The 27,819-nt window shown below is 38.8% G+C and overlaps 2 protein-coding genes and 2 pseudogenes across 2 annotated transcripts; 2 read left to right on the top strand and 2 right to left on the bottom strand.

Annotated features, from left to right (window-relative positions):
- The first annotated feature begins 558 nt into the window (after nucleotides 1-558).
- Nucleotides 559-21,861, top strand: orc3 (origin recognition complex, subunit 3). The gene is made up of 20 exons (XM_088354178.1): nucleotides 559-794; nucleotides 871-928; nucleotides 1,018-1,115; nucleotides 3,721-3,859; nucleotides 3,937-4,041; nucleotides 5,300-5,475; nucleotides 6,992-7,119; nucleotides 7,234-7,393; nucleotides 7,466-7,579; nucleotides 10,875-11,008; nucleotides 13,135-13,198; nucleotides 13,273-13,389; nucleotides 13,466-13,545; nucleotides 16,009-16,142; nucleotides 16,209-16,297; nucleotides 18,083-18,180; nucleotides 18,264-18,405; nucleotides 19,988-20,104; nucleotides 21,549-21,628; nucleotides 21,704-21,861. Exons 1-20 carry the CDS (start codon nucleotides 771-773, stop codon nucleotides 21,807-21,809), a joined length of 2,163 nt encoding a protein of 720 aa, XP_088210304.1. The 5' UTR covers nucleotides 559-770; the 3' UTR covers nucleotides 21,810-21,861.
- Nucleotides 6,368-6,457, top strand: LOC148351765 (U2 spliceosomal RNA; annotated as a pseudogene).
- LOC148351764 (U2 spliceosomal RNA) lies at nucleotides 16,727-16,863 on the bottom strand (annotated as a pseudogene).
- A 2,363-nt stretch (nucleotides 21,862-24,224) lies between the features above and the next one.
- LOC148351762 (akirin-2-like) lies at nucleotides 24,225-27,819 on the bottom strand. The gene is made up of 6 exons (XM_088353932.1): nucleotides 27,633-27,819; nucleotides 27,172-27,345; nucleotides 26,927-27,058; nucleotides 24,961-25,110; nucleotides 24,792-24,863; nucleotides 24,225-24,712 (listed from the first exon to the last, which is right to left on the bottom strand). The coding sequence occupies exons 2-6, from the start codon at nucleotides 27,341-27,343 to the stop codon at nucleotides 24,702-24,704; spliced, it is 537 nt and encodes a 178-aa protein (XP_088210058.1). The 5' UTR covers nucleotides 27,344-27,345; nucleotides 27,633-27,819; the 3' UTR covers nucleotides 24,225-24,701.

Below are 27,819 nucleotides of genomic sequence, written 5' to 3'. Positions count from 1 at the left end.
AACATGTAAGACGGGCAGCACGGCGGCGCAGTGGTTAGCGCTTGTGCGGCACAGTTCATGTCTAGGGAACCTCCTGCGTGGGTTCAAATCCAGCTCCAGACTTCCTGTGCGGAGTTTGTATGTTCTCCCCGTGCTTGCGTGGGTTTCCTCCGGGCACTCCGGTTTCCTCCCACATTCCAAAAACATGCATTTCAGGTGAATTGGCCGGTCCAAATTGTCCCTAGGTGTGAATGAGCAAGTGAGTTGTCTGTCCCCGTGTGCCCTGCGATTGGCTGGCAACCAATTCAGGGTGTCCCCTGCCCACTGCCCGGAGATGGCTGGGGTGGGCTCCAGCCCCCCCGCGACCCTAATGAGGATAAGCGGTACGGCTAATGAGATGAGATGAGAACATGTAAGACTCTTCCTACACGTTTCTAGAGGACCCGGGACAAGAAAACCGTTTTTCCGACCAGGAAAAATGTACATAAACGCCACTCTCTCTAAAAGATGTCAAGGGTGTTTGTTCAAGATCACAAATGTCGTTCGTCTTCAATTGGTTTAAGTCGTAGAAATGGATTTTGTTGCAGTTAACATGTACATTTCGGAATTAGTGGGCTTTATCCTCAACAATAATCACAGCTGGTATGTAATACGTTGCAAAGAAGGAATGAGAGTCGTGAACACATCCTTTTCCGTCGACGTCATTGTGGCGGGACGTTGCAGACTTGGTCAAAGTGTGTGTTCAACAAACCAATTTGGGAACGACTGAGAGGATTTGTGTATAGACTGCAATGGCCACATCGTCAGTATCAACGGTATAATCCAAACGAACGTAAATTATTGTATTGTATTTGGGTTTTCGTTGTTTAAAACACTAATTCCACATTCTAGGGTTGTTTTGTTTTCAAGCCAAACGCCAAGAAGAAGAAAAAGGCATCTCCAAGTTTGGGTAAAAGCAAGCTTTCCATTTACACTCTGAATCCAAAGTACTCTTTAATGACAATTTACGTGTGGAATTGTGTATTATTTTCCCCACAGACGACTTTTTCACCCAAGGCTGCGAAGTTACCGAGACAAGCGATTTACGGTTTAGATTATTTCACGATCTGTGGAACAAAATTGAATCAGAAACAGAGGTATTTAATTCACTGTGCATATGAGGAGGGATGACGTTTCATGCATATTGCAAAACCCCATCTCACCTGTTTTTGCACTTGACAGAGCCCCCCCAAAAGAAATATGACCAAAAATAACACAGGTCATCTAAAAGAAATGTGTTTTTCACGTGAATTTAAATGAATCGGATGTGCTGAATCCAGAAATCGAATTGTTTTTGATCAGTCAGGTGAAGACTTTGAGACATCTCGTTTTTTTATGGTTTTGTTCACATGTACACATGTGTGGAGCATTTTAGAAGAAGCCCTGAAATTAGAACAACTGTGACAACATTTAACATTACTTTTCCATATCCACCATTTACCGTAATTTCTGCACTATAAGGCGCACCTTCAATGAATGATATATTTTAAAACTTTTTCCATACATAAGGCGCACCGCATTATAAGGCACTATAAGTGCATGCTGGTTTAAGATCAGGTAATTGTGCAATTTTGCAATTTTAATCCTGTGCAGTCCTTCGAGACATTTTTGTGATTAAGGGCTATATAAATAAATGTGACTTGACTTGGCTACTGTAGAGGATGTAGTTGCGTTATGCAACCATTAGATGGTGCCGCGTTAAAGGGAATGTCAATAAAACAGTCAGATAGGTCAGTCAAACTTTATTAATAGATAACAAACAAGCTTTCCACAACTCCATTCACTCCCGAAATGAATAAACAGCTGTTTTATTATTTTCTCTGAGGTAAAGCATTTTCGTGACACATCTTTAACATCTTTGAACAACAGCAAGGCATACCATTTTACTTTTCCTCCATTTAGTCAACACGCAAAAAAATGTCTGATACTGTTATGGTTAATTAAACGTTAGTGCAATTGCAGTATAGTGACACTCGTAATGTGCAAAAACAACAAGTGCAAAACAATAAAGCAATAACAATAACTGTAAAATGTAAAACGTAAACACACACCAAGTAGGACCACCTCTGAATTCTTTAATGTTAAGTTCCCATGCCAGCGCTGTTGCCTTCATTCGAATAGTTATTGTACTGACACTTCTACTTGCTGCTCTTTGTTCAACAACCCACTGTTCAAGTGTGTCCTCTAACTGTGGCCATCTCGCTTTATTTCCACGGAAACTTTGTTTAGTCTTCTTTACTTGGCGCAGCTCATCCTGATGCTTCCTCCACTCCGCACCATCGATTCATTAATGTTAAACTCTCTTGCTGCTGCTTTATTTCCGTGTTCTACTGCGTGACTGATCTCCTTGAGTTTAAACTCTGCGTTGTAAGCGTGTCTCTTAATAGGAGCCATTTCAGGGTCTTTATACTAACGCACAAATAAAAGAAATTGTTTAATATTTCCCAGTATGCACAGCGCACTTCTTCTTCTACGCGGGAAATGGAGTCCGTGGCTGCTTCTCTTAGTTGCGAGACCTTGCAATTCAATATTGATCCATATATAAGGCGCACCGGATTATAAGGCGCATAGTCAGCTTTTTAAAAAAAAATCTGATTTTATGTGCGCCTTACAGTGCATCAATACAGATTGCTGTGTATTGACAAGTAATGCCACAAAATTGTAATCAATATTGTTTTCACACTGTCTGATTATTTTTCAATTTTACTCGGCACACAACTTTGACCTGATGGAGAGAAACTAATGCTCTCTCCCGCTCTGCAGTGCAAAATACCCTAAATCAGCTGTAGAAATGTAGACAACCTTTAAAGAGTAAAATTCCCTGTCAAAATGTTTTAGATAGTAGGCAATTACATTGTTATTGTTATTGTGAAATTTGTATATTTTCGATCTGTGAATACGTTTAATAATGCAAAGTCAATCGTATTGAAATGCAATTGCAAATTATCATTTATTAATGCTAATATTCTGGCACAATGTTTACCAATGTCCTATGTATGCTCCTAGAATAGTAAAACAATACAAATGGGGGGTGGGCAATCTATTTGAAGTATTTTTTAAAACATTTTTTCCACTTATTTTTCTTTGTTATAGAGTGAAAAAAAAAAGTCCAATTTGTATTCCCATAGTTCCTATTTATTGAAGAGATAAAGATAAATTATAATATGTTGATATTTGTTTGTCTTTTGTCTATTTCTCTGGCAAGTAACCAGATATCTTTATGTAGACCTGAATAATTCTTGTATCTATTCTTTAAATCACTTCAGTGCAAAGGACAATATTTATTTCTTAATTATCAACCTGTTTTGGAATTTTGTTGCTGCTAAATGTCACTGCACAATTGTTCTAATGCGCTACCATGTAAATATATTTTCCTATTCATGGTACCCTGACATTATATTTTACTTATTTTTCTCTATTAAGACTTCATTATGTTTGTATCCTGGAGTGCGGTGTCTAATCGTATTGTAAAAATGTTTACTACGTTATCAATCACAATAAACACAATTCTAATTCTCATCACTTTCTGGTGCCCGAAACCTAAGATAAAAAAGCAATGTCTGGAAGCTATTATTGTATGTGATAAAAGGTAATTGCTACTATGGTTCAAATTTATATATAATTTCTATAACTCCTTATTATTATTCCCTCATTTAACATATCAAAATTTAGTATTGATTACCTGAATGTGTTTCCTGTCAGCTTCTGCAGGATGAACTCAACAAACAAATCCTGGACAGTTTACTGGACTTCACCAGGAAATGTTCCTCCACTCGACAACACAGCGATTGGGCTTCTCAGATGAGGGCCAGTGAAATCCCAACAGCAGCTCTAATGCTTGGTATTACGATGTTAAATTTGGAGCAATAATGATGAAACATCTGCTACGGGAGTTGCATCAACTTGTGTCCACAACAGGTGTAAACGTGCCAGACCATGACATGACCTTTCAAAGCCTTTCAGAGTTGCTGCAGCAGTCTGTCACTCCACATGTGGCTTCTGTTCAGGCCAAGGAATGTTCAGGTAAGGGAATTAATAACAAAGTGGCGAAAGTAAGGAAAAAAAAATCGACTACATCAAACACTCCTCAGATTTGAAGAGACGGTTAATTTCATTAAGGTATTTCTTTCTAGCTCTGGAACTCAATTCCACTTGACCAGAGTAATTTTGCCACCCTATCTTCCAGTCCAAACTCAAAACACAACCTTTTCAGACTTTCTTATCCATCATAAATTGCTTGACATGGTCGTCTCCCCCACGCCCCTGTTGGACCCTCCTTTTTTTATTTTTTTTTATTTTTTTTTTTTTACACCAGATTATATTTTGTCGTATTTGTGGACGTTGCTGAACGACAAAAAAGTGGCGTAAAATGCTTTGACCTTCTTTTGTTGCGTGGAAAAGTCCATCTTTATCAGTTTTTGGGTAGTTTGTCAGTTCGGAGCGTATTGTTGACTGAAATTTGAACAAGATTTGCACGTACGTTATGTCAAGTCATCGACTGTACTGGGAGGCTGTGGATGGACAGTGTGTGCTGTCGCGGCAGAGCGTGCACCAAATGATAGATAGATAGATACTTTATTTATCCCTGGGAATACGAGGTGCTGTAAATGACCCATTTACAGCACCTCGTATTCCCAGGTGGTCTCCCATCTAAGTTCTAACCAGGCCCGACCCTGCTTAGTTGCCGAGATTGGGCGTTCTCAGGGTAGTATGGCCATAAACAGATCATAAATGGGATACCAAAGAGTCATTTGGTGCCACCCACTGATATGGATGAATGATATAATTTGTTGGCTGGTCACTGAAAGAAAGCAAATATACTGAACATAGGCATCCTTTTTTATTTTATTTTTTTGCGCCCAAAAAATATTGGGGAATTAGTGTGGCCAAGCATCAGTGGTTGAAGAGAATCTTGTTTACAATTACGTTTGTGTACTGTGACCCAATGCTAAATCTATTCCACCCTGGTCATCCTGGATGGGGGATTACCACTTGTGAGGCCCCTTCTCAATGTTGCCTTTTTCCTCATGCTGAGGTTTTGAGTTTTTCCTTGCCCGCATGTTGGTTTATGATCAGGCGATGGTGTCATTGTAATCCTGTGCAGTCTTTTGAGACATTTTTGTGATTAAGGGCTATACAAATACATTTGACTTGACTTGACAATTACATTAGGCATGGCATTACAGGATAAACACGTAATAAACTAAAGATTAAAATAATATTGGTATACATAGGCAAGGTTAATTACAAGGTAGTAGTTGTGAATGTGCTTCCATTTCAGCTTTGAAGCACTTGATGAAAAGGGTCTTAGAGAGGTTTATGAACTCAGTGGTAAATGCTGAAGACGATGAGGAAGAGGAAGAGGCAGCGGATTCTCAACAAAGTAATACTTCATTCCACAGAAGTGTGCACTGTTCCCTTAACATGCTCTGTGAATGGTACGACACACAAACGAAGGTAAGATTACATCCTTCCAATTTGATCGCTACTACAGTATTTTCTCACTATAAAGCGCACCAGGTTATAAGGCACACCCTAAAAATAGTGTTTCGTGATTTTTTTTTCATATACAAGCCACACCAGATTGTAAGGTGTATGGAATTAAAACTACAGTAAGGCCTAGGGTTGCACCAAAACAAAGTACCATATTTGTGCTCGATTGTGTGAATTTGAGTATATCATTGATCACAATTGCATAATATTTGATGCAATGGGAAGCAAGCACGATCCAATCTGCTAGACCACTAGGGATACACATTGCACAAAGAGGCATTGCGTTTTATCTAATCATCACATATATTCTTTTACGATACCAAATTGTTGATATTGTTGAGCCAGGCTTTGAGAATTTTGTCAGACATTAAACTGGTCTGTAGTACCGAAAAGGTTGAGGACCACTGAAATACAGTAATGTATCGCTGACTTGCAAAGTTTTAACGAAGCACATGAGATCCTGAACTGAACTCGGGTGGGGAAAGCATTGTGGGAAGTAATTTGTTCATTTTTAACTGGATGTAAATCGTTCGTCTGAAATATATAAAAACATGGCTGAACATATTCAATTTTATACAGAATTTTTTTAATCACTTTGTTTTCTCATTTCTCTAAACTGGTACTGTGACTAAAACTAGTGTGATTGTGAGATAAGGCCTTATGACTTTTCATATGTCATTTGTATCCCCAGTGGACTAGTGGATATGTTCCAGAGTAAGAGTCCCGGCTCCTTGGCTTTGTAGCGTATTATGAACTGACCGATAACGGATAATGGATAATGAATATCGAAGATAGAACAATAACCCTTACACACCCCCCCCCCCCCCCACCCCCCTATGTAGTGGCAACCATGATCTTTGATTTTTGCAATCCGGAGATGGAATAAGAGCTTGCTCTGTCCACTCCACGCATCGGCCCGGTATTGCAGTACCTCCGGGAACGGTGCATTCGCAATGATCGTAGCAAGGCTTTAGGGCTAGGACCTTAGCTTGGCCTTTTGGCTGAGAGTAAGTGTCCCGGCTCCTAGGCTTTGTAGCGTATTATGAACTGACCGATAACGGATAATGGATAATGAATAACGAAGATAGAACAATAACCCTTAAAAACCCCCGCTAATGGATAATTTATAAAGAATATAGAACAATAACCCTCTACAAACCCCCCCCTCCACCTGTGATCCGGGTTTGTTTTCTTTTGCATCCAACACTATGCAATTGTGAACAACCATCCATGTCCTTAGCGGACTGGTGGTTAGAATTTAGCGATCTTACCATTGGTATCCGGCTAAATTCCTGTTGCAATTGTGGCAATTGCACATACAAGGTTATTCATTTCAATTTTTTTCCGCATATAAGACACACCAGATTCTAATGCGCACATTCAAATTTTAGGGCAATTTGGGGTTGTTTTGTGGGTCTTATATTCCAGAAAATATGGTACTTCATTTGTTTTATTGAAATACACAAATTCTACATTTTAGAAATCCAGCACCCCTGGAAAAAAGCGCAGTTCTTTAAGTCCAGACCAGCATCCCCCCATTGTGATTATTTTTAAAGATCTAGAGGCTTTCAACCCTAAAGTTCTTCAGGACTTTATTCTCATCTGCAGGTAAAATCAGTCAATAAAAACTGAAGTGAACATGATCATTTTTGTCGTTCATGAAACATTTTAAAAATGAATGGGATTAGGTTTTTGAAGCTGCATTCTTTTTCCACGCGGTAGTCGATACATCGAGCGTCTTCCCCTCGTGTTCATCTTGGGCATCGCTACATCGCCGAGCACCATCCAGAATATGTTACCCCACTCGGTGTCGTCCCTGCTGTGCATCGAGCTCTTCCAGTCTCTGTCGTGCACGCAACACCTGGCGACCGTCATTGACAAGGTTGGTGGGTACAAAATATATTTTGCATTGGAATTTGGACTGAACGGTGTTTTGCTCCCTTTTGCATTGTAGTTAATCCTCACATCTAAGTTCCCTTTTAAAATGACCGGCAAAGTCGTACAAGTGCTGATCAGCATCTTTCTTTACCATGACTTCTCCGTGAGGAACTTCATCAAGGGTTTGCAGGTACTTATCCTGTTTTGCATAGTTTTTGGTGCCATCTCAATTTGTTATAAACCTCTTGCTGTTTGCATATTTGCTTTATATATAATGAACTATTTCAGTAAATAAATCACTGTTAATTTAAAAAAGCAAAAAAAGCACAACTGGGGCAAAAATTGTACTTCAGAAATTGTAACTTTTTGAGTCAACTTCCAGCAAATTGTAATTTAGCATTGTGACATAATAAGTACACAGCGCTTGTGGCTGATTCTGAGGAAACATTGAGAAGGTTGGTATTGGAGTTTGGAAGAGTGTGTGATAGGCGTAAGTTATGTGTGAATGTTGGGAAGAGCAGGATGATGAAGGGTTCACGTGATGGAGTGGGCATGTCGTTAGAAATAAGGTTGTATGGACAAGTGCTGGAAGCAGTTGAAAGCTTTAGGTACTTGGTTTGTGATGTGGCTGCAGTTGGTGGAATGGATTGCGAGGTATTGCATAGAGTGAATCAAGGAAGCAAGGTTTTGGGTGCTCTGAGGAGAGTGATGAGCAACAAGATTATGAGTATGGATGTTAAGAGGGGACAAGAGAGTCTGATTGTGCCGACTGTGTTGTATGGTGCAGAGACTTGGAGCCTGAACGCAGATTTGAGAAGCAAATTAAATGTTTTTGAGATGAACTGTTTAAGGAGTATGTTAAGAGTGACAAGATTGGATAGATTGAGAAATGAAATTGTGAGAGACAGAACTGGAGTAGTAGTGGAACTGAGCAAACGTGTGGATAAGGGAGTACTCGGTTGATTTGGACACATGGAGAGGATGGATGAGGAGCGAATGTTGAAGAGGATCTACAGAGCAGAAGTAAATGGAAGGAGACCAAGAGGAAGCCTGCGATTGATGTTGATAGATGGTGTTATGAGTGCATTGCTGGCAAGAGGTCTAAATATAGTGAAAGCTCGAGCTCTTGTTGGTGATAGGAATGAGTGGAGAGGTGTTGTGAAAGGATAGTGGGATGTTTAGACGCATTCTAAGGGATGGGCAGGGCACCCGTGTGATGCGGCAGGGGTAAACCAGTGAAAGCTGTCGGGCCCCGCTGTTGAAAAGAAGAGTGTGTTGTGTCGCCCTGACCCGAGTGACATGGCCGCTTTCTTGTGTCCCGTTTCATCTGGAGGGACGAAAGCATGACCAACTTGGGTGCCGAGGTGCTTAACTTGTTTGGGTGTTTTGGCATTTGAGTTGGCCATGGTCCCAAAAAAATTGTGTAATTTTTTTTTTTTTGCTACTTTTTTCCCTTTTTTATTGTCTTTGTTTGTGTTTGTCTTGCTGTAGGTCACCCCTCTCGAGGGATATGACCAGGGTATATAGATATTTTTTCAATACACATAATACCGTATTCACTGATGATGTTCGTGCTGAATTGTCTAAGTATTCCAAAAGGTAAGTTGCAAAAAGGACCAGAATCCACCATGGATTCGCAGTAGAGTTGTTTCCAAGCTGAAAATTTACAGTCGCGTATAACCCGATGCTTCCCCATTTTAGCTTGAAAATATAGCTGACAGGTTGCAGAGAATAAGTTAATGTGCCTATTTAACAATAATGTATATCTTTTTTAATCTGCAACCTTACTCTTGACACAGGGTGTTACAGTAACCTTATTTTTTACACAGTATATTAAGTTAACAATACTCTTAAAAATTCCCTAATGCATGTCATTTTTTTCGTCATAATCAACCAAAACCCATTCAAATAGTGATATATATAACGTAAAAGAAATACAGGAATAACATAAATATGGCTTAGGAGGTAAAGTGCTAGTCTTGGAATCAAGAGGTCGCAAGTTCGATTCCCGGCTCCTCCGTGTTATATGTCGAAGTGTCCTTGGGCAAGATACTGAATCCCTAATGCCCCCAATAGCAGGTAGTTGGCTTGCATGGCTGACGCTGCTATCGGTTAGTGTGTAAAAGGGAAAAGTGTGAAGCACATTGGGAGGTCTTAATTTACTTGAAAAGCGGTATATAAATGCAGACCATTTACATGAGTAATTGAAAGGTGCGGCAAGAGTGACGGTACGATAATACGTAAGATCTTACTGCACACTTAAAATGGAAATTTACTGCAACTTTAAATAAACGTGTACACAACATTTTTACATTTTTGGGTTGTTTTCATTCATCGCTTTCTATTGCCGTTTTAGCTGGACTTGCAACGATATCAGTTTTATACAAGTTTAGATCAAACGTTGTAATAATAGTCTGTAGTTTGCAAGTCTCTGGTCTGTGCAGCCCTTTGAGACTCCTTGTGATAAAGGGCTATACAACTAAACATGACTCGACTTGTAGTTTAATAGAGTGCCTACAGTATATTAAGATGTTTGCAATTACTAACATTGAATGCATTGACGGACAATTTGTGTCTGGAATTAAAATATCCGACTTTATTTGAATGCACCGTGTGCCTGGTTATATGATGAAAGACTAAGCGACTTGGATTTTTTTTTTTCTCCCTCTATTCAATGTTGTTATATTGAAATATGTCACTGCCCATATTTAGTCCTGATTATGTAATTTATTGAATTATAACTTCTTCATTTATATAGTTGTAATAGACTTTAGTTGTTTTATTTTCGTCAGAATCGGCCTTAAGCACAAATGTTGGGTCTATCACCTTACTTCTTTGAGTTGAATACACAATGAGAGACAGGAAACATCAGTTTTAGCTCATTTGTAAACAAGCACATTCCTGAGGGACAGCGCAGAAAATCACATCAAAGTCCAGTTTTCGTCCCTTTTAACAAAATGCTTGCGATTCGTTCAGGCGAACGTTGAGCAAGATTTCCCCAAGGATGACGAGTATGTTGTTAGTAGAACAATGCTCCATTGACCTGGGGAACCTCTTTTATAATGTTTAACTTTGCAATAGAGTCACAATCTTTTTATGGATTGCCCTTTATGTATGGGACTGATGGTAAACCACCTCAGTCTAGGCATTTGCAAATTCTTATAGCCATTGTCTGTATCACAATTATGTACAGAACATTCTGTAGATAAAACTTTTGCTGGAACTGCTAATCTGCAGCTCTTATTCTGACCAATCTCTTGTCTTAAAACCCCTAAAAAGATCATGCTATTCTTCAACAGAGATCAATTACAGTGTTGATTTGAGCCGTAATCAAGATTATACTCATCCACAAAACTCAATCACGTACTGTGAAACTGTCAAAATCCGAGTAGGTAATTGCAATGCAAATGTATTAGTAGGAGGGCTTTTAAGTTTTACGTGATCGGCGTACTTAAGAGGCTAATGTTGACTTGTTTGTGTTCAAGCTGGCTCTGCTGGAGCATTTCCACTCTCAGCCTCTCAGCATGCTGTGCTGCAAAAAGAAGGAAGCGGAGCGGAACATAGCACGTCTTACCCACGAGGACCTGGAGAGGATCAGGCAGCTGCCTTCATTCAGCAGGTGCACGCTTCACTGGTCAAAGTTAAAACTCTAAATAGACTTTGATAAGTGTTGTTATGCACCTGGTAGGGCCTCTGTGGCACCCCAACCCCCATCCTTCCTCGCAAATTCTAAATTGTACAATAACAACTTCAAGCCATTAAAAGGACTTGCTGTAATTTTTGACCACTAGATGTCACTGTATTGTGTAGTGCAACGACGAGTGACTCAAAGCGCAAGAGAGAATACAAAGTAGAGAGACTCAAAGTGATCAAACTGCACCATTTTTTTTTCTTTTTTTGTTGCCCAACCTTTTACAAGAGTTTTGATCTTTGGGGGTACTCGTAGCAGCTTAAATATCCAATAATAATATTAGCACCCTCTAGGTGAGAATTAAGGTATGCTAAACGCAAATGTTTCGACCTACGAGTATTTAAAAAAAATGCACCTTAATATTATCGTTCATTTTTTGCATATTATTCATATCAAATCTTTTTAATACACACTATCCCTTTTAGCATCCTATGAAGTTTAGTGTGTCTATTTTGTTGGCTATATCAGTGTTTTGTAAGCTATTTTGAGCCAAGGCTCCCTGTTTTATTTTAATAATTCCCAAGGAACCTAAAAAATATTTGTATTTTATATGAATGGAGTATATGCAAAAAATAATTATATTACAATGTATTAATACATTCTAAATATTTGTCAGGTTCAAAACCATGTCTGGATAAAATAATAAACTTTTGAGTTACAATCAAAATTGTTCATTACAGAAAACCAAGCACATTGAAACAAGGCAAAATTCTGTTCTTGAATTGAGATGAAATCATTCTACAGACTGAAGCGTGAGCCTCTTTTTTTATACTATTTCATAGATTTCTGATTGGAGGATAGCATAAAACACAGGCACGTAAGCGCATCCTGATTAGTTTAGGCAGGAGTCACATATTGAAATGCAGTGTATAATGGTCGCTAGATGGCGTGCGAGTATAAAAAAAAATGATACATCACAGCAGTTTATTGTCTGCACATAGAGAGGAGTTTGGGGAAAATTACCAGTGACCTCAAAGTTGTGGAGGCAGAGTTCAACTGGCTATGGGAACGTTATGCTCCCGTCGTGGGGTTGCATAGTTTTGCCAAAAGAAGTTCCATGCACCGGTTTGATAACAGGGAGCTTCCAGCTCTGTAGAAACAAAGTTCCTTTGGCCTGGGAAACCTACTCTCCTGACCCTAAAGACGTTTACGGAATCGTAAAACCACACACTTATTGAGCACCATAGAAATATCAACGTAAAAGTATATATTGGATAGAATATAGTATAAAAAGCACATTTAGACCATAATTTCCCTTACAATATTCTTCATTCCTTTTTTTCTGCTAAAATAAGAAAATAATACATAAAATGAGCAATATAATTTGCTGGTAGAATTGAACTGGACAGCAACGACAATAGTAATCATGAATTAGAAAAATAATATCTTATTTTTGCACCATAAAATGTCATCATCAAACAAAGTAATTCATCCAAATTATTGACCTGTATTACTTGCTGAATGGACAATTATTGAACATGGTGATGCATACATGCCAACTTTTTGACATTAAAAAGCGGTAGATGTTGTCATGCACTCTATTTTTACGTGCAAAACACAATCCATCTCCAGAATATTAAAAAACGTACTTGTTTGAAAACCGAAGTGGCAAACTTTTACGAAGACAGAAATCTAATGCGATCGTTGGAGCAGTTTATTCACGCACAAAGACTGGCCCTCACTTCAGAATAAAGCAGGCGTAGACTAAAACACTCGTCTCGAGTTAAGAAATTTTTGTTGTCGTTTAAAATTGAACAAGAAAACAACTAGATTTTCTAATTTAAAAAAACCAAAAACAATAGACGTTTTAGGGGGAGAAAATCAGTAGTTGTATGCATAAAACTAGTGTTTGTGAGTATGGATAATGCCTCAAATATGGTGGATGGCAGATAATTGAGCTTATTTTAGGTATCATTTTTCTCCTTTCAGGACAAATTCATGTGGCACACTAGGCAAGGGTCATTTGACATTAGCATGCCATGGCACACTGGTTGAAAAACAAATGGTCTGTTCCATAAATTGTCTGTTAATGTACGTCAAACTTTATTTTTCAGGTATGTTAACCAGCAGGAATCCCAAGAGCAGGATCAACTGTTAAAAGATGATAATCACTTGAAGGTACAAATTTGTTTGTTCCTTGAGATTTTACTTGGCTGATATGAACACCCGAGTGAAGCATTTGTCTGTTTTAGGAGGTTTGCCACCAGCTTTTGAACGACCTTTGTAAATACCACAAGAACTACTACCCCATGTTGAGGTGTCTTCACGCTTTGACCTCGTCGCTGCCTCAATACCCTCTTGGCAAACAGGCAAGAAGCCCTTTTATTTCGACAAAGCTTAAAAAAAACTCATTGTAGCGCAAGTGTAACACTGGATTACCCGCAGATCCGTGAGCTCCATTTAATTTGCCTGGAGAAGAATGTTTGGGAGACGGAGGATTACCAGTCAGCCATGAAGCTGCTAAAGTAAGCCCGGATAATTAATGTTGCTTGTCTTAGTTCGTTAAAATGGCTGAAATGTAAGCACTGGGGGTATTGTAAAAAATAACTCATAAGATTGTGATTGTTGGTTTTTATTCAGCTGCAGCACACAAAGAACACCAACCACTACAAAATATTTGCACAAAAACAGCTGTAAAATACAATGATGTATTGCATAAATATGTGGCGAAAGGATGTAGGGTGAAGCAGAAGCTTGTAAATGGCTACCCCTATTTCATTTTTTTCTTGCATGGAAGACATATTCCAAATCGGAATCCTACCCAACAAAAGTGAAATTAGAATTTACAGTTGCATTTATTGCACAGTACACATACATGCTCTATAAAGATAGAGATTTACTTACTTTTGGGGGATGCGCTTCAAGAGCTCCTCTTCCGTGGTAAAAAGTGGCTGAAAAAAAGCGATCCAACCATTTTCTCAACCGCATCAAGCTTTCTTAATACACTTTCATTTCAAAAGAAACGGCTCACTTCTTTACACTTTACACCAACTATATTGAATGGATGCACGAGATATTAAACAATCAAAACGTCAAAGTTCTTAGCACGCTAGCGATACAGTACACGTTGTTATAATTACACACGAACCAGGAAGTAGAAGACTGATTTCTTCTTCGGGCTGGATGCTGGGTGACCTATCACAGCACCACATGGCAGAAAAAAGCACTTCAGTACTGTCCTGCACTCGGAAAAAGTTGCACACAATACAAAATCTAACTTACAGCAATGTCAGGGTATTTTTCGACATCCCGAAAAAATGTTTGTATCTCCCGTTTGGGGTAAGTCGAATGGTCGTAAATCGGGGAGCGTCTGTAGAGATCTCTCTGTGGGACCTTTTCTGCAGGTTGCACAAAATATGAATTAAAAAAAGGTCCCATTTCTTTTTATATTTATTTCGGTCAAATTTCTGACTTTGTAATTTTCATGCAAGTTGCATTTTCATTAGATTTTTTTTTTAACCTTCAACATCGAAGCCTTATTTTTGCAGAGTGACATCAATCTACAATTGTGACCCATTATTGACTTTCTTTTTCACTTTTCTTTTTATGACCTGTTGTTAGTTGTCCTACTTTCTCTAAATTTTCAAAATCATTTTTCTTAAAGGGACACTGAGTAATATTTTACGATTAGATGTGTCTGTTTTGATTAGTGCAACTGAAAACAATTGCTACAAGGCATAAGGAAGAACACAAACTCTGAGACTCAAAGTAACCGAACCATATTTTATTTTTCATTTTTATTTTTCAATTATTTGCCCAGGTTTTTACACACACTTTCAGAAATGAAATTAACCCAAAAATACTGGCAAATTTGAGTTTGTTTTTAAAGTGACAAGTTTGCCAAAAAAAAAACACGAAATTTTCTGAGATTTTCATCCTTAAGTAATAAATCAATGACCTAATTCCTTGTGCATCGTGATCACCAAGCACTGCAAACCTTTCACGAAAGATGAATTCATTAAAGACTGTTCAAAGAATGCTAGGCTGAATAGTGGGCCCTCACACATTCTCAGCTCACCAAATCTGGCCCGCTTTCTGAAAAGTTTGGGCACCGCTGACATAAGGAGTATTTTAGAAAAAAAAAAAAAGCTCATTTTATTTAGAAATAAACTTGTGGGCAAATGGGGCCTCTGATTTTGCGGTTACAATACAAGTTACTTGTTCTGCAGTTCATTCATTTTAATGAGGATTATTGATCCGTTGGAAAATGTAAACACAGATGCAAACGTTGTTTATTCTAACTAAGTACAATTTATTTAAACAAGAAAATAATTAAGAAAACAAAACATTTAAACGTAAAGTCAGCAGGTTTCTAACTAAAGCTAGTCACGTGTGAAAGGTCGAGGGGATTCAGCGGTGATTGAAAAAAACATGGTGGGTAAACTATGGAAGTAATGAACATCTGACATTAATCCTGGACAGAACACTAGAACAAATCAATCTTTTGATTACAAGCCAACACTTTGGTGATTTAAACCTTTACATACATCTTTAGAGGCTGGTTATCTCCTTGAACTGAAAAACGCCGTTGTCCATGAGTGCATTTGTATGAAGAGGTCCATCAAGTCAGGAGACAGTGCCGGGCGGGGGGTGTGGTTCTGTCCATTGTGGGTGTAGGTCAGTTTATCAAGCGGGATGGGTTATCCAATAATCCATATGGAAGCAAAAATAAGAAAAGGTCATGTGGGACGAATGGTGAGTCATTCGAGATTTCTTCTTTTTGACAGTCTGTGGCTGGAAATGGTGGGGGTCGTTGTCAATGGTATTCATCTCTTAACCACTAGATTGTGCTAAAGCCAACTTTTAGAATTGGTTCCAAGGCAACTGGGTGACCGCCCGCATTGTTTTTAGTCATACTGTATAACCAGTGATATATTTCACAAGATTCTGCTTTTTAAATCATGGCCTTTCTGCAATGTCCCTAACAGAATGTTGGCCAAGGATGAGCTGATAGCTCTGCTCCAAAGATGCACAGAGATCCTGCAGAATGAAAACTCAAAGAAAATGAAGAGCGCCCTCGTCCAGTTGAGAGAAATTCTTGACAAACTAAAGCAGTTGGATGGTGAGTTGTCAGCAGTGCCTAAAAATGTCTGAAACTAGGATCAGTGCTTTTATCTTCTACAAACAGGGGCGGGTGAGGTGGTCCAATGTGAAGAGAGCCCTGCCACTCCTGTGAAGAACCTTCAAAAGAAGACTGACCTGTTCCAGCTCCAGAAGGTACTGAGAGACCTATTGTAGAGAGCAAAATGATGTATTTTCCGGACCTATACAAATTAAATCGACCAGAAATTTGAAAGAGCGCCATAGAAACCAGTGCGCCTTGTACACTGCAGAATACGGTGGATATGATTGGAGATACATAGAGTATTTATAGGTGTGCAGATTTACGGTACATTATGGTATTTGTGCAATGGTTGCTCAATCAATAAACAACTCTGACCAAAATCGCAAAACATTGTTTGCATTGGGATTTAACTAAGGTGGGGTTTGGGGTTTTTAAGGGTTATTGATCTTTCTTCGTTATTCATTATCCATTATCCGTTATCGGTCAGTTCATAATACGCTACAAAGCCTAGGAGCCGGGACACTTACTCTCAGCCAAAAGGCCAAGCTAAGGTCCTAGCCCTAAAGCCTTGCTACGATCATTGCGAATGCACCGTTCCCGGAGGTACTGCAATACCGGGCCGATGCGTGGAGTGGACAGAGCAAGCTCATATTCCTTCTCCGAAATGCAAAAATCAAAGATAGTGACTTCATAGAAAGTACACAAAAGGCCAAGCTAACGGCTCAGAACACAGTCCAAAAACAACAGCCCTGGCGCGTCCAACAGTGACCACGGCGGTAAACTTTACTACGAGACAATTAAGTGTTACATACACTTATGAAAAGACATTAAATGTTATTACATAAACACACCATTTGTACTCATGGTGCCAGAAACCTAACATTGGAGAATGGAGGAAATAATTAGTCTTTCGACAAAATACGATATTAGTTCTTTATATACTATATATATATTATACTGAAACGTTAATGAAACACAGGTGATGTCGAAAGACTGTTTAACCCAGGGGTTGGCAACCCAAAATTTTGAAGGAGCCGTGTTGGAGCCACAAAAAAATTAAAAGCCTAAATGCAATACAAGTATCTATTAGCTCTTTAAGCCTATTATCACAAAGACTAAGTTGGTTCAGTGGAGATTGATGCACCACATGATTACTCTGTTTTAGTATACGGCCTCTAGTTTACCACAATATATGACTTTGCTGCATTCGAGGTGAAAAACCTGCACCCCGTCTTTTTACAACCGGATACCAGTAAACTCGTACCAGCTGATCTTACCTCTCGTCTCATACTTACAAACCTAGTTTAAATACAGTATTTATGCTTAACACTTGTATAGTGTTAGAAAACGTTAAGTGTGTGTGTCATGTCTGTCCTCTTACAGAAACAAAATTTAAACAAATATATATTTCCCTCCATGTTTTCAAGTTTGTAAACATTTTTGGAAAGGTGCATATGGTTTAACCTTTCAGAATATAGAACAAAATTCACCATGCAAATCAGTGTTTCTGGCACCGTCAGTAAAACTGGTGTGAAAGTGAGATCAAATCTAATGCCTATTCATTTGCCTTTTGTATCACTGGTGGTCTAGTGGTTTGGTGTAGGTGTTATCACCCATGCTATCCAGGTTCAATTCTTGTTGCGTTCAATGTTATGCAATTTTGGTCAGCAACACTTGTCGACTGATCGACGAACCAATACATACTGTAGGTGTATAAAGAGCCCAACATATATGAATTAACACGGTAACTCACTGTCATCTCAATTTCACACACACGTTTGTGTACTGCGGTACAAATTTTAAAATTTAACAAACTACAGAGACATAAATGAACCCGACCATATTTTAGTTTTTTTGTATTTGTCATGTATGAAAAAAATTGTGACAAAAAAACAATTTAAACGTGGAAAATGTGGTACTTAACATTCTCTCAACAGGCTCTCCTGGAGATGAACCAGTCCAGAAGGTCTAAAAAACGGAGCCCCTATGAGAATTTGAGAATTGAAGTCCTCGAGTTGATCGACAACCTTGTAAAGTGAGTCCCATTCCATTTTTTTTTTTTTTTTTTTTCTCGGCGGACTCTCTTTTGGACAGTTTTCCCATTGATCTTCTTCATAGGAGTCACCTTTCTCCACCGGAGTCTCAGACATTGTACGAAGTGTGCTACTACAGTTCTTCATCCACCGTGAGACGTCACCTCAACGCCACACCTCGCACTTCCATCCAGGCTGCGCTCAGCAGCCCTTACTATTTTCTCCTGGTGAGTTTTCACATTTGGAGTCATATGACAGACATAGCTGAACAATTTGAATATTAGCTGGCATTATCTGGTGCAAAAACTAATAACCAATTTTCCATTTGAACAAACCAGACTTACTTAGGCGTTTTGACTTTAAGCAAAATTACTTAATTAGCGACAATTACGGACTAGCTATGGCAGTAAAATGTGGTGATGTTCTTGTTAATTTTCAGATTTCAAATTGTAGACTACATAGTGCACCTGTTAAAAAGCCTCATGCCCAGATTTAAGGAAAAAACTCAACTTTGTTTTTGTACAAGCCGCATTGGATTTCAAGCTGCAGGCTTAAACAGCCGCAAGAATTTATGTCCATTTATTACATTTAAAAAAAACAGCGGGGAAATGTCTAGTACAGAAAAGCAAAACATTTGGCCAACAATAGCTGCTAACTAAGAAGGGGTACGCGATAATTATTGGTAATAGAACTGGTAACGTCGCAGTTTTTGGCCCGATAGGAAAAATACACCCAGTATCTCACCTGCTACTACACTAAATCGTCCAACATTACTTGTTAGAAAGGGTTTTCGCAGAGACTTAAAAAGTCTTAAAAGGAATTGAACTCATGATTCTAAAAATAAGGTCTTCATTGGCATTAAAAAGTCTTGGAACCACTTTTCTGAAGTCTTAAAGAATGTGAACACATTATTAAAGATTTATATTTGTTTGACATTTATCAATTGGTTTATTTTTTGATAATTCCCCGACTTACTTTGGTAGCAACATGGCGCGACCACAAGAACGGAACTATCAAAACGGTGAAGTGGTTTCAGTCGGGCCAATCGGAGCAAACGCATGTCTCAGGTCTACCCACATTACACAATTCAACTTCGAACCATAGGAAAGTGTACATTTATGAGAAGTGGCTGTCCGACGAACATTTTAGGCCATGGCTAAAAGCTGTGCCTGGTAATGTGTACAAGGCACCATGTATCATGTGCAAGATCTGTCTTTTTTTGTTTTGTTTGTTTCAATTGTGTGTTTTTGGTCTTCTATTTGATTCAGAAGGCATTAAAAATTCTCAAAAAGACTCGAATTTAACTTCCCTTAACCTGTAGGAATCCTGGTATATGTTACTATCAATTTTTGCACTAGTTGATTATGATTGACAGCTGCGAACAGTGTGTAAACAAGTGTCTTAACCGCGGCACAATGTGTTAGTTCTTTGTACTCGACATTTCCCCACTGATATTTTGTAAAATGAGAAAAATAAACATGATTTGAGTTCATTTTCATGGTTCTTTAAGGCTGCGGCTTGTACAAAAACAAAGTTGAGTTTCTTCTTTATATCTGCGCATGTGGCTTCAAATCATGTGTGCTGTGTAGTTTGGAATTTACGGTAGTTTGTAATGTAAAATGTGCGAGTTTATATCCTATAAATTGTGATGTATGAAGTGGACATACATTAAGAATATCGGCTGTGAAATGACGTTATTACTATCAATAGTCAGTCTAGTCTATTGTGTTTTCAATACCTAAAATTTTCCATCCTTTTTATATTAGCATGTCAGTAATTCTGAATTTTCGTCTATCAAAATGATTTCAGAACGAGCGCTTGAAAACAGATGACGGGAGCGTCTCCAATGCGGCGCCCGACATTTGCATCGTGTACAAGCTCCACTTGGAGTGCGGCCGCCTGATAAACCTCTACGACTGGATGCAAGTAGGTTGACCTAACTTCATAAGACCTTTTAATAGAGGTGGGAAGATCATCCAAATATCAATAATATCAGTACCAAACAAGTTCTTTGATCAGATCGATTCCGTTGTCCTTGGATTGATACTTGGCTACTCCACTAATACCCTCAAAGCGTCGCTTCTATATGTAGGTAGTGCAGGCATTCTGTCACCTATCGACGTTTCCAAGTTTATGCTTTTGTGTGGAATTGACATCCACTATCCACCTGGCCTGCTGCTGCATTCTGCCTGCCAGGCAGTAAAGAAGGCCGATTCTATGTGTCCTACACACCCAGGAGCTAAAAAGGACAACGGCAAAAAAGGAAGTGCAGCACAGTGTGGACTTTTTCTAAAGTGGGAAAAAATAGCAGGTGTCATTTGTGTGTTCAAGTGGTCTGCTACTGTGGCAACATCACATGTTTATATAAACATGTGAAAATTTGGAATTTGTTTGTAAGTTTAATTTGTTCGCAAGTTGCTTCAGTGCTATATTTTGTATGGAATATATGTAACCTGCATTGTTTTGTACTGAAAAATAAACATTTAATAAAATAATATGCTCTATAAAGATAAATAACGTTAAGTTTGACTTACTTTTGGAAGATGATCTTCAAGAGTTAGGCGACTTCCTCCTTCGTGGTAGAAAGTAGCCAAAAAAAGCGATCCGACCATTTTTACAACCGCACCAAGCTTTCTTATTCAACTTTCATTTCAAAAGAAACAGCTCGCCTCTTCTTTACACCAACCATATTGAATGGATGCACGACATATCGAACAATAAAAATGTCAAAGTTCTTGGCGCGCTCGAGATACAGTACAGTAACAGTATGTTTACACAAGAACTGGGACTGTGACGGGAGGAGGTATCGGGTGGATGCTAGGTGACTAACTTACAGCAATTTCCAACATTACGGAAAAAAAAAAATCGCATCTACCGGTTTTCGCAACTCGAATGTGCGTAAGTAGGGGAGCGTCTGTACTTTATTTTCAAAATATTGTGCAATCAAAGGTACTTTCGCGGTCTTGTTGACATGTTTATACATTTAGTATTTTTCTTAAATTGCCCCTTTTTCTCGGATGGATTCTTGACTTTAGTTCTGAAACGGTTGTCATAGAAATATTTTTTATACTAAGTTTGCAATGTAGTTATTTAATAGAAAAGAAAACATTTTTGGTGCTTATAAATCTGCTTTTTTTTCTAAATAATTAACTCAAGGGGGGAATTACTCAATGATTTCCAAGCTAAACATATCTGATCAGTATCGATCGACATTACCCTGTATTTACGTGGATCAACTCGATTGGAAAATTCCCAGTATCGCCCACCCCTCCGTTGAACTTTGCCTCGGTAACATTGATCATACTGTGTACCTTTATTTTTCTTCAGATCACAAATTATTGACAGTGTTCTGGATGGTGCTTGTTTTTAGGCCTACTCGACTGTGGTGTCTGCAGCAGAGGGAAATGATCCAGATTCGGACAGTTTTGGAAAAGTGGATGACGTCAAACAGTATCCTTTCCAATCATATTTTGTGAATGTTAAATCTAATGCTGCTGGTTATCGGTTTTCTTAACAGTTGTCCAGCGCTCGGTTTATCAGGGCCGTTTCGGAGCTGGAATTTTTAGGCTTTATCAAGTCCACCAAACAGAAGACGGACCACGTGGCTCGACTCACTTGGGGAGGTTGTTGACCTGAGAAAATTGACACATGTTTTGTATCATTAAAGTTATTTTTGGGACCGATTTTGTCAAATTATGTGCTACTTTTTGTCCTTTTGAATTGAATTCCCTGAAAGGACACTGTGTAATTTGTCCACTTGATGCCACTGTATTGTGCAGTGCAACCGAAAAAGAGGTCTGTTGTGGCTCTAGAACAGGGCATCAGTTAGGACCCCCAAGAATATCAGAGTACTACAGACTAGAGTGTGGATCAATGTGATTTTCTAGGAAATTCGATTTCCAACTGTCATCTTTTAGTGGTCAACTGTGCCTATTTTAACCTTCTAAAAATTCTAGCCAGTTAAGCATTTCCAAAACAAGTTATCAAGATTTGGTATAAGTTTATTGATTTAAATACTTTAGCAATCGCCCATAATCTATTATTGGTCAATTCATGATTTATTTCAAAGCCAATAGACTGACACTTGCTCTCAGTCAAGGAACTGAATCAAAGTCCTAGCCAAAGGGCCAAGAAACTATCAGTGCAATTGCATTGTTCCTGGTGGTACTGCAATACCGAGCCGATACGTGGAGTGAACAGAGCAAGCTACTTATGATTTGATGCAGACCTGCAGAGTCGGGGTACCCGTTGAAAGTAATCCAAGGAAAAAAAAGTATATTTCCAAAGGTAAGGGTGGGGAAAAATGTATATCCACTACTGTCTCCTGCGTTCACAAACACTCACCTTTACCTGTCCCCAGTTCCCATCAGCCCGCGTTTGCTCTGCCCATTCTTTCTTATTCGCTCGTGAAAATCAACATAAATGTCTAAAATAAATACATTACAAAAATAAACAGTTGCAAATACATATTATACATGGTTACACATATCTACAAAGAAAGACGATACACAGAGTTTTCAAAGCTTTAATAATCTTTCATCCCAAACCGTGCCTTTGAAAGGTACCAACACGCTACTATGAACACGCACGCAACGTATCAATTAAAGGAGCATACTGTAATTATTAAATTCATGGTATACTGTTCTCATCTTTCTATAACTGTCACTACAAAAGGTGTCTCCTCGCCATATGAAGGAATCTTAGTCATATAGACAGTTTTTGCATAATCTAAGGAGTTAAAGACTTCCTCGTCATAAGCGGCCGTTAGAAAAGTTACATACATTGGCCGCTTCACCGGATAAGCCGCAGGGCTGAACATTGGGGAAAAAAGTAGCGGCTTATAGTCCGAAATTTACAGTATTTTTACTAAGGGAAATGTCTTTTGTGTCGGTTGAAAAGTAACGACCAGTAGAGCCCCAAGATAACATTGCTTTATTTATCTGACTATATATGTAGCTTCTTTAATTTAACCCTTCTATTTGTTTTTGACACCGTTAATAATCATTAACATAGATTTCAGCATTAAATAAGATACCTGGTTTGGAATATCCAAACTGCATTTAAAACATTGTCTTCAAGTTTCTTTCACTTACTAAAAACAGACGTAATGCAGTTGCTGATATTCTTTCCCCTAAGTAGTTTAAGTACATGTAAAAAATCGTCGCATTTTAGACTAGATTTGTCATAATTGCAAATGTGATTCCAAAATGCTGCCAATACGTCCAGATTTTATTTGATAACTGGTCTCTAGTGTCCCTTATTAGTCAAATTTACATGAAGAATAGAATGTGACCGGGGGGGAAATATCTACACTAACTATTCGTGTTTATATTGTAAATCTACTTGTACAGGACTGTCTCAGAAAATTAGAATATTGTGATAAAGTTCTTTATTTTCTGTAATGCAATTAAAAAAAACAAAAATGTCATACATTCTGGATTCATTACACATCAACTGCTCTTTGAGAAATTTCTTTTTGTGTCTTACCCTCCTGATGGAGGGTATCAATGATGGTCCTCTGGAAATGTGAATTTCCCTTCGGGGATGAATAAAGTATCTATCTAGCAGTCAGATCAGCAGTCTTCCCCATACTTGTGATTTAGTTTACTGAACCAAGCTGAGTGTTTTTAAGGCTCAGGAAACCCTCGCAAGGTGTTTCGAGTAATTAGATGATTCAGGTGATTAGTTGAATAGCCTACTTGTATATTTTTTCATGATATTCTAATATTTTGAGATAGGATTTTTGAGTTTTCTTAAGCTGTAAGCCAAAATCAGCAATATTCAAATAATAAAAGGCTTGAAATAGTTCAGTTGATGTGTAATGAATCCAGAATGTATGACATTTTTGTTTTTTTAATTGCATTACAGAAAATAAAGAACTTTATCACAATATTCTAATTTTCTGAGACAGTCCTGTATGGTCACTTAACCCTGAGGAAACCACAAAGGCCTTCAGTTGCTAAAGAAGAGGGTTCTTGGTTATCTCCAGGGTTAAACACAAAAAAGCTGATAACATGCCAGTGTTTTAAATTATATTTATAGTCAAAAATGTTAAAGTCCTTTATTGTATTTTGATTAGGTACAATGGATTCAAAGTTATACCAGTAAAGCAAAAATAAATAAAATACAGGGAAGGGAGCAAAATAATATTTGGCTTAATTATCAAAAAAAAAAGTGACCTTGAGCTTGCTTTTAACAGCAAAATCAACGCTGCTCCGACTTATTTACATAAAACAAACTGCTAATGCTGGGAAATATCGCAAAAAGTGAAACTGCACAGACCTCCCTCATTGGTAGGGAGAAAGGGGGGAGTCTGTTAAGGGGGTGACTTACATCGGGAAGCACTAATCTGCTCCCGGACGTTTGCCCAACCACAGGAATATGGCACAGTAAGAAAAAGTTTCAAAAAAACAATCTCATCACAAAGATGAGCGGGGTTTTTTTTTGCGTGCATTTCTTTTTCCTTCCAGGAGGTGTCACGCAATCCTTATGCAACGAGGGGAAGCCGTTCATCCTTGTAAGCTCAGGAAACATCTGGGAAAGAAAAGCAGATGAACCAAAAGGTCAGAGAGCACATACGTAAACGTGGGAAAGACATATTTCTCACACTCACAGCTCGCAGGTTGTTCGCCGAACCGTCGCATGAGCTGGTCATGTGTAAACTTTACAAAGGTGTCGTATTGTTCTGAAACGAGATCACAAACTTGTCCGTAAATAAAAACAAAGGTCCCGAATTTTATGATCAAGTTTTCTTCCGTGCATGAAACGAGACTCAAACCGACCTGCCAGTTTGGACGTCATAGTCTCCTCATACTCCTCCCGCACCTTCTCTTCCCTTTCTTTCAGCAGGCGTTCGCAGATCATTCCAACTTGTTTGAGGGTAAATAATGGCTGCTCCCTCCTTGACGGGGAAACTCCTCCAGATGGCGTCGCTGCAAAAGATAAACGAGCATCTTCAGATGCTCCCCTACTTACAAACATTCAAGTTACAAAAAACTGTACATACACATTTTTTTTTCAGGATGTGGATAAAAACCATACATTGCAGTAAGTTCGATTTTGTATTGTGTGCAACTTTTTCAGAATACAGGACATTACTGTAGTGCTTCTTCCTGTTGCTACCGGCATGTGCTGGCGCTGTGAGAAGTCAACCAGAATAAAAAATCTGCTTTCTCTTCCTTGTTAGTGTGTAAAGATTCTATACTCTCTATACTATGTCCATACTATCTCCACCGCACTAAGAACTTAGAATTTTTATTGTTTACTATTTAGTGCATCCATTCGATATTGTTGGTCTTAAGAAGAGGCGAGCCGTTTTTTTTTTTAAACGATAGTGGAATAATAAATTGATGCGGTTGAGAAAACGGATGTATCGCTTTTTTTGTCCACTCTATTCCGCAGGACCTCTTGAAGCTTATCTTCCAAAAGTAAGTTACACTTAAAATATCCTTTAAAGGATAGTTAAGAAATGTTTTTTTTTTTAGTACAAAACAATTCAGTTTACTCATACAAGCCTTAAACATACTTATCTAAACCTTAAACTTACAAAATATAGCACTGAAGCAACTTAGGTTCCAGCCGATCATATGTCGTTCGTAAGTCTGGCAGCGTCTGTACTTAAATGTATGGTTGGTTGGATACCTTTAACTACTAGAAAGGTAAGTTGGTGCGTCTTGGGCAATTACAGCCTGGTGGGCCCACTCCAGCTCAACATGTTTCCATCTGTTTACCTTTCAAGTTTTAAGCGAATTTAACCACTGCACAGGGTTGGGTAGGGTTACTTTAACTTGATTACTTTCGGATTACTCCAATACCAAATATGCTAATAAAAGACAAGAAACTAAATATTAATAAAATGACTAAATTTTGTGCAGGCTCGGGGAGTAACGGAACACATGGAACGGCAAAAATGATGTTGGCAAGCTGTTAGTATTTATTTTCATTTTTTTTCTGTCGCATTTTATGTTAGTTTTGCCAGAGATCAAAGAGATCAAAGCTAGGAGAGAAAGCTTACCACGTGTTGTAAGTCATCATTTTATTCATATTGAGTTTCTTTTGTCTTTTATTAGCATATTTGGTATTGGAGTAATCCAAAAGTAATTGAAAGTAATCCAGTTAAAGTAACCCTACCCAACCCTGCCACTGCACTACGGAATCACTACAGAGAACTCTGTCAGCCTGGCTTATTTCGAATGAATGAGAATATTTGGTTTAGAATTATGGGGGGAGAAGACAGACAAGAAAATGTGGATGGAGTCTGATCCGACAGTGAAGCCAGCCGTAGCATGCGTCTCGTTTCACCACAAGAGCCCCTTAACCTTAAGCAGCGCAGTATTGTTTCTCCAGATTTTCCAGTTACCATAGAAACCACTATGTGGGGAGAAAACCCCTACCCCTAACCCCCGAAAAATCGCGATTGAGGTTGGATGTAATTGCCCACGACTCACCACAGGAATTGGTGCCCCTATGACCCAGATGGTTATGGTATCGAAAACCATGATCAATAAATTGTTTCAGTATACATATTTAAAAGAACGTATTATTTTTGGAGAAGTCAGCGAGAGAGAAGCCCGGTCGAACCCAAATGTAATGATTGACATTTTATCCCGACCTGGGAAGAATTCCAGGTCAGGCTCTGGTTGGAGATCACATCCCAAACCTTACAGCGTGGCACTAGAAAGTACTAAATTTCAGCACATCAAAAGACGTTGAAACAGGAAACAAATTAGTCTTTGAGTGTCGACTAACCTGACATGCTAGACTGGGATGGAGGGGATTCTGGAGAGCAGCAGCATTCTGTAGGCTGGTAGCCTCCAGCCTCTAGATGCTTCCTCTTTTGTATGCGTTTGTACTCCTGCTTGATGCTTTGGAGGATTTGTTCTGCGAAAAGAGACAAAGGAGCAGTTGACAAAACATATTGTCTTAACGAGGCTGAACAACAGGTTGCACAGGCCCACGGGCTCCAATTTTGCTAGCTTGCAAGAACGGATTACCTGCACTCAGTCTGGATGACGATTCCCCGAAGGGCGATGGCTCCATTCTCAGATACTTCCTAGGAGATGATGACGACGGGGACACCGTCATACACCTTCGTCTTTTGGGGGAAGCTGGACTCATGAGCGGATCGAAATCCATGGTTCTCTTCAGGGTCGCTCCACACGCCATTGCTTTAAACAGATCCAAAAAGGAGAAGGAGGTGTCAAATGAACCCCAAAATGGAGAACCCATTTTGACAAACGTAATACAATCGTGGGGTTATTGAATCGTCATCAGAGGCGGTTATTGTCATCGTGACATTCGAGACTTCAAACCTCTTATCAGGCGCATGATAATCGCAGCTCAGCCTTTAAATGGGTGCTAATGTGCTAACATTAGCTCCTACTGCTAGCTATCAATAACGCAAAACAGAGCTAACAGTTGACAGTCCGGTTATAGATTAAATCAAATGTCTCACCTTTACAAAAAGGATGTCCTCTTTTGTAGTCAAAGTGTCTTTTAATAGTTGCTTCCTAAAAGAGAAAGTTGCGGAAGCTCTCAGCCCAGCAGCAGGCTGACCGCCGTTAAAGATAGCGGAGCTAGCTTTAGCAAGCGGCTGCTTGTTTGTAATATGAGGATATCGGCTTCCCCCCGGCTGGTGTCGA

The sequence above is a fragment of the Urocampus carinirostris genome, chromosome 15 (assembly GCF_059441175.1).
Source record: "Urocampus carinirostris isolate Australia breed hairy pipefish chromosome 15, RoL_Ucar_1.0, whole genome shotgun sequence".
Lineage (NCBI taxonomy): Eukaryota > Metazoa > Chordata > Actinopteri > Syngnathiformes > Syngnathidae > Urocampus > Urocampus carinirostris.
This window is presented reverse-complemented; position numbering and strand designations above follow the sequence as displayed.